At 37.4% G+C, this 15,056-nt stretch overlaps 1 protein-coding gene across 5 annotated transcripts in view; it reads left to right on the plus strand.

Annotated features, from left to right (window-relative positions):
- The window catches only part of kank1a (KN motif and ankyrin repeat domains 1a), an 82,659-nt gene extending 67,665 nt beyond the window's left edge, over positions 1-14,994 (plus strand). For all 5 annotated transcript variants that reach the window (XM_055011368.1, XM_055011363.1, XM_055011365.1 and 2 more), the window contains exons 5-12: positions 3,796-3,904; positions 4,726-4,944; positions 5,767-5,854; positions 6,371-6,590; positions 8,356-8,498; positions 10,995-11,195; positions 12,349-12,447; positions 14,107-14,994. In XM_055011368.1, the coding sequence (XP_054867343.1) occupies positions 3,796-3,904; positions 4,726-4,944; positions 5,767-5,854; positions 6,371-6,590; positions 8,356-8,498; positions 10,995-11,195; positions 12,349-12,447; positions 14,107-14,169 (1,142 nt within the window). In that variant the 3' untranslated portion in view covers positions 14,170-14,994. The remainder of the gene's footprint in view (positions 1-3,795; positions 3,905-4,725; positions 4,945-5,766; positions 5,855-6,370; positions 6,591-8,355; positions 8,499-10,994; positions 11,196-12,348; positions 12,448-14,106) is intronic.
- The last annotated feature ends 62 nt before the right edge of the window (positions 14,995-15,056 follow it).

Raw genomic sequence — 15,056 nt, forward strand, 5'->3', positions numbered from 1 at the left:
AAAATGTGACTACTGTAATAAACAAGACAATAAAACGAGTTTACCAACTGCAAATAAATGTAGAAGAACCATAAACAAACAAAACGTCGCTCACCGACAAGAGAAATGTAGAGAGAAATCTTCAGGAATTGTTTTAAAATGGACAATTAGTAATTATTCTTTGCTGTCAGCTAGTATTGATCATGCTGTACGCTGTCTGGAGGTGAAGACAGTGGATGAAAAGGAGTCAGACGATCAGTTAAATGTTCACAAGGTGTTTGCATCATCCATAATGTGCAATGACTGTCAAAAAACACTTTAATGAGCATTAATATGTTCCAAAAAACATTGTTATATTCATATCCAATGTGCAAAGAGCAGAGCCAGAACAGTGAAAACATGCCTTGACTGTAGTATGTAAATCTCATGTTTCTGCGCCGAGGCAGTGATGGTTATCTGATCACACGTTTAAGCTGCGATTTGGTGGATAAAAGAAGCTTCTCAATAGAAAACTGATATATTTGTACAGAGATATTCTTCTTTCAGGAGCCAGTTTGGCTTCCAAAAGGTATATAACCTCACGTGGAGTTCCATTTGTAAACCAGGCATCATCATCATCATCATCACTCCCACCTGTGAAAACACAGGAAACAGGCTGAATGACTGTGTTGCTACTGAGCGCTGCTGCTTCAGCGTCAACACGTGCAGCAGCAGCTACATGTCGCTGCATGAACACACACTGTTGTCCCCTGCAGCAGTAAACAGGCCCCTCCATCAGGGCAAGTCCTGGCACATGTGCTCAGTGTTTCTGGCTCTCTGCTGGTATTTTGGTTTTCCAGGCCTGTACTTAAAATGACTGAGATACTTCAGGCTTTGGGGCGACTTCCAGCTCCTCGCTGACAGATGAGACGGACAATTAATGGCTACTTTCCTCTCCGCCAAAGCTCTTGATCATGTCGGAGATCTTTAGTGGCCCACTGAGGCGTTATCAGCTGTTTGTAATGAACTGATAGGGCTCGTTTGTTGGGTTGTTTGTGTGATAATGATGCAGGAGAGGCTGTATGAGGAGAATTTTAATGAAATGCAGGAAAAGGCAAGAAACCGTACAACTTATCCTCCTTCCTTCTTGTCACTTTGCGTTTCAACCATGCGAACCCCCAAAAAGCATGTTATTTTATAAAAATTTCCAAAATTGCACCCTTTATCAGTGAAAGTTACTGTAGAAGCAGAAGCTATCGTAGGATTTTCCACTTTGACATGCCGTTCTGTCAGAAAATGTACCCAAGGCTAAGTTTAAAATCATGATGTTTCATCAAAATCATTTTATTCTTCATGTCTCATTTTTTAAAAAATGACAAAAATAAGCTGCACATTCTAATAAGATTCTGTAAAAAACAAAAAATTCTGCACTTCTCAGGTCAACTGTGAAGCCATTAGTGGCTCAGCTGTGACCAACAATCACATAATAATAATAATAATAATAATAATAATACATTTTATTTGTATAGCGCTTTTCAAAATACTTAAAGATACTTTACAGAGTTCCATTATAAAATCAGAAAACATTAAAACAGAGCAACATCATAAAACAAGTCACAAAACACATAAAAATAAATTAGTATTTTATGTTAAAAGCAGTTCTGAACAACAAAAATGTAGGTATTTTTCAGCTGAGCTGCAGGCTGTGTGTATGTGGAGTAGATGACTAAAATTAACTAATTAAAATATCAGTGATAAAACACCTTTAGTGTGTCAAAACATCATTTTCCCCTCAGTATTTGTAGCAATTTAGGGCACTTGGAAAACTCTTGATTCCAGGTGTTTTTAATTTTTGTTAATGTTTTTGTTCTCTCTGCTTCTAGTCGTCGTTTCTATAGAGGGGAGGAGTTTATATTGCAGTGAAAAATTAAGCCCTACTTGGTAAAAATGCGACGAAAAACACCCAGAAACTCACTCTTTAACCATCTGAAAAGCAGCTGCTGTCATCGTTAAGAAATTTACAGAAGCAATTGACTTTTATTAAGGCGGTTTTATTCTCACGATGCATAAACTGCAGATAAATGTCACTTTTACTTTACAGTTTTTCTCAATTGATAAGACACTAAATTCCATTCACTGCACACAGCCACCAACTGACTGCACACATTTCTCAAAAACAGGACTCTGCTGTCCACATTTTGGACACTATTCATGGTTTGCACACAGTTTCCACAACTCTTGCACTCTTTTTGCAAAAGACTGAACAGGTTTTTTGCTCATTTGAACACACTTTTTCACTCATAGCACACATTTTTCAACAAGTGAACACTAGGAAGCAGAACTGGGACACTGTTCCATCACTGCTGTCACAATTAAGACACAACAGGTCAAAACTGAAAACACTTTTACCAATGAACTGCACACAATAAAACCTGCTGGGAAGCAGAATTAGCTGTTCAGAATGTAATCTGTTGTTAACGTCAGCAGATGGTAAAGATGGTGCATAAAGTAAATGGTTTCAGGTTTACTGTGGTTTACTTTACAAGTATGTAAATGTTGTTTGTCACTTCAGTGACATGTCTATACTGGAACAATACAAGCAATCAGCAATGTTCTGAGAATACTGTAAAAAATCTAATGCATAATTCTGCTTCACAAGTGCTGGTAAAAAAAAAAAAAAAGAAAGTCTACATGACTGACTTTTTCTGTGTTTTGAGTGCATTTGTTCCAGAGAGTTTTTCAGTTGGATTCTGATGATACACATGAATACATCTGGGACAATGTTAGTTTTCATAGAGGACTATTGATTCAGGAATAGTTCAATATGAACCTCAAGTTACTGTGGTTTTTCTGTCTCCATATTCTCCCTTTCTGAATCCTATAGAAGAATTCTTCTCTACATGGAGGTGGAAGGTCTATGAGCAGCAGCCATACATTCAGGAAAATCTCTATCAATCAGTGGTCTTGGCATGTGGTGATGTTTCTGTTGATGCATGTCAGGGATGGATCAGACACATTAGGTCTTTCTTTCCAGAGAAAACATAGTTTGTGATGTTGATGAGGTCCTGAGGTCTGACCAGGCTGAAAGAATTGATGCAGACGTGGTGTAAATATCTGCAGACTGTACTGTGTACAATACAGTGCTGTATTTCTTGTCTAGTATTATTTATAGTATTATTATGGGGGCAGCATGGCTCAGTGGGTAGAGTTGTCGTCTTGTAACTGGAGGGTTGCTGGTTTGATCCTGGCCTGGAGAGCTCACGTCCAGGTGTCCCTGAGCAAGACACCAAACCCCTAACTGCTCCTGATGGGTCGTGGTTAGCGCCTAGCATGGCAGCTTCCACCATCAGTGTGTGAATGTGTGTGTGAATGGGTGAATGTGATGTATAATGTAAAGCGCTTTGGGTATCATTGCAGGTATAGTAAAGCGCTATATAAATACAGACCATTTGCCATTTTTATTCTGTAATGTACAGTCAGGCACTGCAATTTTCCCCTCTGAGTCATTTATAGGATGCATTTGTGTTGAAGTAGTCATCTTTGAGGACTATCTTTTTTTACACTTCATGTGAAAACACAGTGAGAGAAGAATGTTTTGTATTTAGCAGTGCAGTGTCCTAGTTTTGCTTCATGTGTCTTAATTTTGAAAACAAAGTTCAGATTTCGACAATAAAGTGCACTTTTGACACAAGTGTGCAGTGTGTTGGGAAATGTGTGCTATTTTTCAGGAACAGTCTTATCAATTGAGAAAAACTGTAATACTGGAACTTCGTGACCAACTACAGTTTAATCTTACTCTCCCTGTGATATTCTCATGTTTATTTTTGTCTCTTTCAGGGCAGCCGTGCAGCCAGAGCACCCTGAAATCCATCATGAAGAAGAAGGACGGCCGACCTGACTCCAATGGCACCAAGAAGAACCTGCAGTTTGTCGGGGTGAATGGAGGGTGAGTCGCAAAATATTAACATTCACAGGCTGTCGTGTTTGAACTTCACAGCCATGAATATTGAAGTAGTTTATATTTTATTCTCCATTTTGAACTGTGTGATTCTGCCCTGTGTTTTCATCTCAGACAAGGTTAAAGGTGCTGCTGTTGTTTTACGTTGACAAAGCTCTTGTGTTGCTGTTGTTGCCTCTTAACTCTCGTGTCGTCCTGCAGGTCAAAATTGACCCATTTTAAAGTTCGAAAATGTGGAAAAAAATATATTTTCACAGTCAAACTTCTGATGTCCACATTTTCAACATTTTGGGGAAATCTTTGAACATTTTTTGGTGGAAAAAAAGGAATGTTAAAAATGTTTCTTAAGAACATTCACAAAAAAATATTTTTATGTGAATGTTCTTAAAGAAAATAGAAGTTTTACTGATATATATGGAATCACTTTAGATATTTTTAGGTTTTTTTGGAAGATTTTTACAAATTTTTTGAAAATATTTACAAGAATTTTCTTGCCAAATTATTATTATTTTTTTTTTTTTTAAATAAAACTTTTAAGGGAAACTTTTGAGGAATTTTCTTCCAAAAGGTTTTGGAAATTTTCAGAAATTTGGGGAATTTTTTTGCTGAATTTTTAGATGTTTTTCAGAAAAGGAAACAATATTTTTTGGTGTCTGTAAATGAAGACAACAGGAGGGTTAAACATCTTCGTGGTCGTTCAGGATGAGAGCTTGTTGCATCTAAGTTTCATGAAATGTGAGCCGCGGCAGGCTTCTTCTTCTTTTTTTTATGTAAAGTTTCTGTGTCTTTGTCGCCCCCTAATGGTTTAGATATGAAACTACGTCAAGTGACGACTCGAGCTCGGAGGACAGCAGCTCCTCTGGGTCGGAGGACGAAGAGGAGGATGAGGAGAAGGAGCTCGGAGAGAAGGAGGAACACAAGAAAGTGGAGGGAAAGAGCATCAGGGAGGAGTTCCAGCCTGAAGGAGCCGAGGATGTGGATAAGAAGGACGACGAGGAAAGTTCAGAGAAGCAGGAGACCAGAGAGAGGTGAAGAACATTAAATCTATTATCTTACTGCTGTGGGTAAATTACTGGTTCAGATGTCACAGTATTCTGCTGCACAAGTGGAAGTTTGTAGGAGCTATTTGTTATTTTTAGTTTATTTTTTATTTCCTAACCTGCTGCTTTGGTTTTTATGTCATTTTTTTTCCCCCTGTCCTTAAACTTGATGATTCACTTTGCTGCTGACATGAAGCACTTTGTCTGTAGAAAAGTGCTATATGAATAAAGTGTATTATTATTTTTTACCATAGAGTTTAATATTTTAAGAGTATTTTCTTTTGCTAGTTCAGTTTTATACAGGCAGGTGCAGGAATAACACAGTTTTTGTTTTCTGAGCTTGACACTGTGCTGACTTTTTGCACTCGTTTACTACCTGTTTACATTTCTAGTGCATCAGTGGAATTTGGTTTCACATTGGTTTGACTGAGATTCTGGACAAATGTCTGTAAAAGTCACATTTTTTGAGAGCTTAATCTAGGTGTAATCACTTGGAACCACTTCAATCACTGTGCGCTGAAAGGTGTAAATACTGTATATTGACTTTTAATACAATTAGTATTTCTATAGAATATAAAATTAGAAGTGTTTTGTTTATAGTATTGTACAGCAAATATCTATCTATCTGTCTATCTATACGGTAGATGACACACAATATTATTATAGGAATTTATAAATGCAAAATCTAAACTCGGTACATTAATTGCAAAATGTTTCACTTCATTGTCCTTTTTCTATCTGAAATTCTGCCTGGTTCCATTATGAGAGCTGTTATAATGCCTTGTGTTTGTTTTTGACTTTAATTCTAAGGTATGAGCTGAGTGAGAAGATGCTGGCTGCGTGCAACGTTCTCAAAACTCACCTCAGTGACCCTAAAGCTGTGAGCAGTAAAGATCTGGTGAGGACTTCTTGTGGTGTTATGATATATCATAGTCTGCTGTAAATGTTTCTGTGCAAAGCTGGGGGATAAAAATCACATAAAAATTCACATGAAAATCAACCAAAATCTAGCAAGTTTCGCTGGATTTTGGTTGATTTTTTCCTGAATGTTCTTAAAGAAAACATTAGAACTTTTACTGATATATATGGAATCACTTTAGATATTTTTAGGATTTTTTTGGAAGATTTTTACTCATTTTTTGAAAATATTTACAATTTTTATTTTTTTTTATTTTTATTTCTTGCCAAATTTGGGGATTTTTTAAAAAATAAATCTTTTAAGGGAACCTTTAAAGGAATTTTCTCCCTGAAGATTTATAAATTTGGGGAATTTTTTGCAGAATTTTTGGATTTTTTTCAGACTAGGGAACAATATTTTTTGGTGCTGTAAATGAGGACAACAGGAGGGTTCTGGTTCATTTATTTGGTTTGTTTAGTGTGTGAGCCGGTCTGTAATCACCTGCTGCCTCCACAGAGAGCCTTCCTCAACACGGTGCAGCACGAGTGGTTCCGTGTGTCCAGCCAGAAGTCGGCGGTGGCGGCGATGGTGGAGGATTACCTGGGCGCCTTCGGGTCCGTGTCGCCCGCCGTCCTGCGCCACATCGTCAACATGGCCGACGGCAACGGCAACACGGCGCTGCACTACAGCGTGTCGCACTCCAACTTCCAGGTGGTGAAGAAGCTGCTGGATGCAGGTGAGAGCTGCAGGATGAAGACAGAGAGCAGAAATGTAGTTTAAAAAGCAGTTTCTTGTCATGTGGGGCAAAAAGGAAACATGCTTGTTCGGAGCTCAGGGCATGAGTTGAACGAAAACACTAAAATGTTTGAAAGCCTTCCTGATTTATTACATCTTGGAATTATAAATTTTGTTTTAAAGTGTGGCCAAGGTTTTGTTTTTTGCTTTTTTGTTTCAGAAGCTTTTCTTTCCCTTCAGTTTATTCTCATTCTTGTAATCTTTGATAAGGTTCCTACACGAACTCTCCTCTGTTTTTCCATCTCTGCATTTTCTGTCTGTATTTCTGCCATCACCTTGAAATAATACATTAGTAGTCAATAGTCTAGGTGTTGTTGTTTTTTTGTACAGAACAAAGGCTCAAACTGTCTAATCAATGGTTGTTATATTATTTATAACATGTTAACATATATATAAGACATACATAACAAGCATAATGTATAAGATATTTACCGTTTGCTAAAAAACCTGTCCACATAAAGGCAAAAAACCTCTGCATTTTCTGTCTGTATCTCTACTGTCACCTTCAAATATTGCATTAGTAGTCAGCAGTTTTAGTAGTTTTTTAAAAGAACAAAAGCTTATCAATGGTTCTCATATTATTTCTAACCTCTAAACGCATATATAAGACATACGCAACAAACGTAACATATAAGATATTTACCACGTGCTAAAAACCTTTCCACATAAGGGCTAAAAACTCTGTATTTTCTGTCTGTATCTCTGTCGTCACCTTCAAATAATAGATTAATCATCAATAATTTAAGTGTATTCTTTACAGAATAAAGTCTCAAACTAACCACTGGTTGTTATGTTACAAAAACAAAGTAAAAACATCTAAATACACATAAGAGATACTTGCCGTGTCTTACAAAACCTGTAGACATAACTGCAAAAAAACCCCCAAAAAACTTGTTTAGTTCCCTTGCAAGTTCAAAAAATGCCCAGTTTCTCCTGAAATAACATTAAACAGTACAGTAAATCTGCAATAGTGTGTAAAACTGTGGACCGGAAACTTTAAGAACATCACAAAGAGTCAGTTGTAGCTGTAACTGTGATTAGTGATGTGTCATACATCTTATTCAAAGGCTAGAAAACCTCACAAGTAAAAGGAAACCAGGGAAATGGACACTAATACAAACTACATGGAAGCTAAATAGGAGAAGAGTAAACTTGTTTTTTTAAAGTTCTGGAGCAGGTTTCCTCCTCATCCATGCAGCTTCAGATCCCTCTGAACCCTCAATAGACTGTGATGAGGTCCCGGCCACTCGCTGCTCCAAAAGCCTTTTGTATGCTCGGCCTTTTGTGTCCTTGTGCTCTGTGACAGCAAATCCACCCCCCTGTTCCCATTGTAGCCTTTATCCTCACTCCGTCCCAGTTCCTGAAGGCCTCCCCTCGCTGCACTTCCATCCTGGCTCTGATGTCTCAAGGTTTTCTTTTTTTTTTTTGGTGCCTGTGCGTAGCTCTAGCACTGAAAGGCAGCTCACAGAGAGTGTAATGATGAGTTGTTCAGCGTGGAGACAGTCCATCACCTTCACAGGAGTCTGACAGACGGCAGCATCGCCGCCTGACACCAGGCCGTGTACGTTATTGTGTTGTTGAGTGACAGGCGGCGACGGTGACGAGTCAATCGCAGCCTGAAGGGTTTGATTCCCGCTCAGACCACCCAGGATGGACAGAAAAAATCACCCCAGAGCTGCTTTAACCCGCCGCTGTGTCTGTTTCAGATGTGTGTAACGTGAACCAGCAGAACAAGGCGGGATACACGCCCATCATGCTCGCCGCCCTCGCTGCCGTGGAGACGCCCAAGGACATGAGGATAGTGGAGGAGCTCTTCAGCAAAGGCGACGTCAACGCCAGAGCCAGTCAGGTCAGAAACTGGAGGTCAAAGGCAGCAGCAGCTAACGGGCACAGTTTAGGTTTCAGTTGGCGGGAAAATGAAGGTCATGACGTAGAAACGGGGAGAAACTAAAAAGCTAACAGACACACATAGACACACCAGCAACAAGAAAGATTATTAAAGTGAAGAAGCATAAAATTCAGCATTTAACCCTCAGGTGCTCCAGTGATTGGACCCCACACTCCTCCATAAGATGACCCGTATAAGAATCAATGTGTTTTTATGCCTTTTTCTTTGTCATTTTGGTCATAAATATTAAAACTGTATTATATTTTTGTCCACATGAAAATTATTTCATGTTTCACATATATTTATTTTTTACTTCATAACAGATTTTGAACATTTTGATATGTGCAAAAGAAAAATATTGCACAGAACAGCAACAAAAGAATGTTAACATCCATTTTGTTGACATTTTTCCACTCTTACTCCACGCTTGAGCATCACCTCTTATGTGACATCAGTGATAAAGAGCCCGGGGTAGTAATACAAATATTACAATTTATATAAAAGGTAACCTAAAAAAGTGACATGATAAAAGCCTTTCATTACAAAGATTATTGCAAGAAAATGACCTCATTTTTGACCCACCTGTGTGTCTAAGGGTTAAACTTCCTCAGCTGATTACTTACAGTAATAACAACTTTTTGAAGTAAAAGTTCAATTTTAGGCTTAAATATGAAAACAAGCTGTTTTCCAATAAAATGCTCACTAGTTGCTTCAACAGAAATCTTACATTCGACAAAGCCAGATCCAAACTTTTTCGTAAAACTCGAGGTTTTTATGAAAATGTGGCCAACAGCAAATGTTTTTGACTTTTTTTTTTTTTTTTTGAAATGCACTGTTGTAGAAATCAGGCTGTGAATGATGTAAGAAGAAACCTCTCAGTAAAAACTGTCAGAACAAAGATTTGAAGAAAACTGGAAAGTTTGCTGTATATAGCTGCTGCTGAGGTGGAGATATGTGGCTCAGAGTGTGTGGAATAAAACTAATGTGGAGCCTTTACATGTAGAAGTACACAAAGTGTTGTTTAAAAAAAACAAAAAAAAAAACATCAAAGGCGTGTCTTTTGGATGTTTTATTTCCACAAGTCTGAAAGAAGTCATATTATGGAAGCAAATTATCCCAAAATCTCAAAAGTGACCGACCAGCGCATGTTTTTGTCTTAAGTCTGTAAAGCCTGACCCATCAAAAATAGACTGAAAATTAAATGTTTTTCAGGCTGAGATGTTTATTAACCCTTTTAACAAAATCCACAAAAGACAAAATTTTAAAAAATGTCATATGATTTTGTTTCTGATATATTTTTTGTATCACATCTCATACATTAGGCAACTTTTTGCTCACAATGTAGATTTTCTAAACAAAAAGTAGTTTTCTCCTATTTATTTAACTATTTATCATGTTGATGAGATGGAGTTCTCAGAAACTCATGTAGCAAATATGATACAAATGGTTATACAGGGTTAAAATGATTGAAATTAATATTTTTCTTCTGCCAATCTTTACATTTATTCAACAGTGAGACACAAACATTCAGCTGAAACTGCAAATGTTTGTATCAGGAAGTTTAGGTTCAGAAAACACGTACTTTGGTGCCACCAAGTGGTAAATGAAGGTAACTGTTTGGAGATTTGAACATGAGTCATGAACTTCATTTACTGGAGATTGTCTCACTCTGAATATTTTAGGTGTAATCATTTTTCTGAAATAGTTACAGTTTTTATTGTCTGGATGTTGACGTGTACTTTAAGTGAGAGCAGAAAGCTCTGTGTTTAGTTTTGAAGCGGCTAGATGAATCTGAAGTTTCACTCAATATATGTGAGACATAATTAGCTTGTTTGTATTTAAAATGTTGTATGATTTAAGGGTAATCTTTGTATTTGTTACCTTAAAATTATACTTTATAACATGTTAGAAATTGAGAGAAATTCCCAACACAATTTTTGAAGCACGATGGATAAATTTAACAAGCTAAAATGAAATTCTGTTGATAACTGAGTAAATGTTTTACTCTTGAATCAAGCAAAAACACCAAATTCCCACTTGTATGGATTCTCAGTTTCGAAAACATAATATTTTACTCTAAGATACGATGATAAACTGGATATTTTAGGGTTTTTGACTTCTGGTTTGTTTATTTAAAAAAAAAAAAAAAGAGAGACATTTCAGGATCAAAGAAATTCTAACAGACACTTTAAACTATTTTCTACCGAAGACAAAAGATTCTTGTTAAGCAGTAATGGCTTCTACTTTTCCATTTTAGTTGTAACATTGGTAGGCTTTGGTAAAAGTTGGTGTGTTTGCATTAAAATGTGTCCCCACAGAGCAGCTTAAAGCCATGAATGAGCCTAAACTATGTTAAAGGAGGCTGTGAGTTGAATTTATTCCATGGAGAACAAAAAGCTTGTCTCTCTTTGTTTTATTGAAGTTGAAAGTGAAACGTGTTGTCTCACCGGGCTGCAGGCGGGTCAGACGGGGCTGATGCTGGCGGTCAGTCACGGCAGGATGGACATGGTCCGGGCGCTGCTGGGTCACGGCGCCGACGTCAACATCCAGGACGACGAAGGATCCACGGCGCTGATGTGCGCCAGCGAACACGGACACGTGGAGATCGTCAAACTGCTGCTGGCCCAACCTGGATGTGACGCCACGCTCAGCGACAGCGTGAGTAACCAGGAAGGAGATGGAGGGAGGAGCATCTGGTTTTCATTGTTTGTTTATGTTTATAGCGCGGTGTGATGAAAAAATACAGTTTTCTAACCAAATTATTATTATGAACCCTTGTGTCGTCATGCGGGTCAAAATTGACCCGTTTTAAAGTTTGAAAATGTGGAAAAAAATGTATTTTCACAGTGAAACTTCTGATGTCCACATTTTCAACCAAAATCCAGCGAATTTTGCTGGATTTTGGTTGATTTTTATGTGAATGTTCTTAAAGAAAATATTAGAAGTTTTACTGATATATATGGAATCACTTTAGATATTTTTAGGATTTTTTGGAAGATTTTTACTCATTTTTTGAAAATATTTAGAAGAATTTTCTTGCCAAATTTGGGGGATTTTTTGAAAATAAAACTTTTAAGGGAAACTTTGAAGGAATTATTGGAATTTTCTTCCTGAAGGTTTTGCAAATTTTCAGAAATTTGGGGGATTTTTTGCTGATTTTTTTCAGACAAGGAAACTATTTTTTGGTGCCCGTAAATGAGGACAACAGGAGGGTTAAGACAGTATTTGAGTTTTTAAATTTGATTTAACTGTAGTTTCAGTAAGTAATTGCTATCTAGTTTAGTGAGTAGTGATAGTAGATATAACAGTGGGTTGAGATGTACAGTAAATCTAATATAAGTGGTGCTACTTTTGTTGTTGCTACTTATTTAGAGATTATGCTGGTAAATATATACACCACTGCTCAAAAGTTTGGGGTCATCCAGGTGAAAACTCCCACTTTTATCCATGTGCTAACATAACTGCACAAGGGTTTTCTAATCATCAATGAGCCTTTCAACACCATTAGCTAACACAATGTAGCATTAGAACACAGGAGTGATGGTTGCTGGAAATGTTCCTCTGTACCTCTATGGAGATATTCCATTAAAAATCAGCTGTTTCCAGCTAGAATAGTCATTTACCACATTAACAATGTCTACACTGGATTTATCATTCATTTAATGTGATCTTCATTGAAAAAAAACTGCTTTTCTTTCAAAAATGAGGACATTTCTAAGTGACCCCAAACTTTTGAACTGTAGTGTACATTCCAGTCTTCCGTCAGTTTTTCTAACTTCTTGTCTCATGTTGACTTTTTTACTTCCTGCAGGATGAGAGTAACGCTCTGTCCATTTCTCTGGAAGCAGGACACAAGGACATCGCAGTGTTACTTTATGCACACGTCAACTTCTCCAAAGCCCAGTCGCCCGTAAGTCAGCTCAGTTTTACTTCTAGAATCCAACATCAAAAATGATCCTAAAAGGGCTTTAACCCTCTAAACCCCAAAATCTGCCGGCAGATTTAAAAGACATGAGAGAGCCATTGCCAGTGATGAGACAAAAATGTGTTGTTGACTCTCTGGACACTGAAAACATGATGATCGAGGATGTCTACGTAGGCCAAAGACTTGAAGATGGGAAGGTCACATTGGAGTTCATGAAAGAGATGCGGGATTGGTTCAAAGACCAGAACAAACTGCACAGAAAGTGTGCTTTTGGCTTTTAGATTTTGGTGCAAGTTAAAGATGTTCTGTCCAAACTACCAAGTCTTGTTGAAATTGAGTTAAAAGAGGGAAAAAATAACTATTTGTGGTGACACCCATGGGCAGTTCCACGATGGTGACTTTGTGGATCGTGGCTCTTCCTCTGTTGAGGTCGTTCTGACCCTTTTTGGCTTCTAGCTGCTTCACTCTAACTTCCACATGCTTAGAGGTAACCGTGAGACGGACAACATGAACCAGATGTATGGTTCTCTCTCCCACCATTTATCAGTCAGAAGCTGCACAAACAAAGAATCATGGGATCTTTCAGTTGTGGATAGTTATTAACTATTAATCTCTTCCATTGGATAACCAAATAAAAGCTTAAAATTGTAATATTTCATCAAAATCGTCTTATTCTACATGTCTCTTTTTGAATAAACTGACAAAAATAAAACTATTAGCAACAGATTCTATGAAAAACTATAAATTCTTTACTCCTCGGCACAACTTACAAGTCAGTAGTGACTCAAAAAATTCATGGATTTTCAAATTCAGGTGAATTGCAGACAGGACACGAGCACAGAAAATACATTAAAAATGTAAGTCATAAATTATCTTTGGTATGTAGAGCCCACCTGTGAGCATATGAAAAAATGTACATGTTGATTCTATTTTTTTGCTTTAATATTGTTTAAAATGCAATATTTTTATTGCATTATAACTGTGTTATACTCTGCAAACAGATTTTTGAGTTCTCTGTACTTCTAGTCGAAATAATTGGAATTTTCTTCTTCCTGAAGGTTTTGCAAATTTTCAGAAATTTGGGAATTTTTTTGCAGAATTTTTGGATGTTTTTCAGACAAGGAAATAATATTTTTTTGGTGCCTGTAAACGAGGACAACAGGAGGGTTAAACCACTTCTTAAAACTGACTTTTATAGACTCACCTTCCAGTAAAGTTCTCTTTTATCACTATGTTCTACCTGTCAAAGCACTTTGTGAATATTCTTCTGAAAGGTGCTATATAAGTAAAGTTATATTTATTATTATTATTATTATTATTATCATTATTATTATACTGTGCATAATAAGAGACTACCGCAGTCACATTATTATCACCTGAGTAGCGAGTATGATTGTGTCTGCTGTATGCTTGTTTTTTAGTGGTCTTTTTTTATTTACCTTATATTTATTCTTAATATTTTATTGCATTAACACTTTTATTTCTGCACTGTGCAATGGATGAGGAAAACGTCATTTCATTTAACTGTGTACTACATACATTGAAAGACAATAAAGCTGACAGTAAAGCCCCAAAACACCTTATAACTACTCTTCCTTTTGGATTCATTAAACGTTAACTGTCATGTGTTCGTGCCTCCACCAGGGGACGCCTCGACTCGGCAGGAAAACGTCACCAAGTCCCACTCGGAGGAGCACGTTTGACTAGAAGCCCCGCCTCTGCCCACAAACCAGCGCTGCTATTGGTTCTCGCTGAACGACGTCTTTTTTTTTTACCCACAGCTGGATGAGAGGGACTGAACACCAACCAACCAATGAGATTCCTGGAAATCATTTGTACTTACTGCACACCTGCCTCCAAAGTGCCCTTTGAACATGAATGTAAGCAGCCGGTGCCTGGAGTCCCTTCAGACCAACGCAAATCCAACTAAGAAATGCCATTTTTTCCATCATTTCTTTCCTTTTTTTATTTTTAAAGCTCAGTGTTGATCATTTAAGAGCACCAACACATCTTCATTTGTGATTTTTTTTCTTTTTTTTTGTGAGTACGTCAGCAGATGGAGAATAATCCACCCACGTTAGAGGAAATACTTCCTGTATATATATCACTCGCCTCCACATCCAGCTCTTCACTACAACTCACGGTGGACGAACGCATCAATGAGTAGGCGTCATCTAGACTGGACAAATTGTACTTTTATACAAATCCTTTGTATCTATTTAAAAAGAAGAATCACAGTATTTTGAATATTTCCTATTCCTACTTAACGATCCATGAAGTTATGTATTTATCAAAGTATAGTTTTTAATGCAGATATGTATTTCATTGTACATACGGTGGTCATAGAGTTTAGTCATTCTCCTTTTTCGTCTTCGTGTCCAGTTTCTTTCTGTCTCTCATGTGTAATATAAGCCGTCTGTCCTGCTCTAGTATTCATCAAGGTACTGACTGTCATCTTCAAATGAGGATTGAAGTGCCTGAAACTTTGCCATGTATCAATAAACATCGATTAAAGAGTCTAAATCGGAAAAACCCCTGAGGCTGTGTGGTCGCTGCTAAATGAACACACAGTAAACAGACTGCAGCTGTTTTCT

Source organism: Amphiprion ocellaris, chromosome 6, assembly GCF_022539595.1.
Source record: "Amphiprion ocellaris isolate individual 3 ecotype Okinawa chromosome 6, ASM2253959v1, whole genome shotgun sequence".
In the NCBI taxonomy this organism is placed as follows: domain Eukaryota; kingdom Metazoa; phylum Chordata; class Actinopteri; family Pomacentridae; genus Amphiprion; species Amphiprion ocellaris.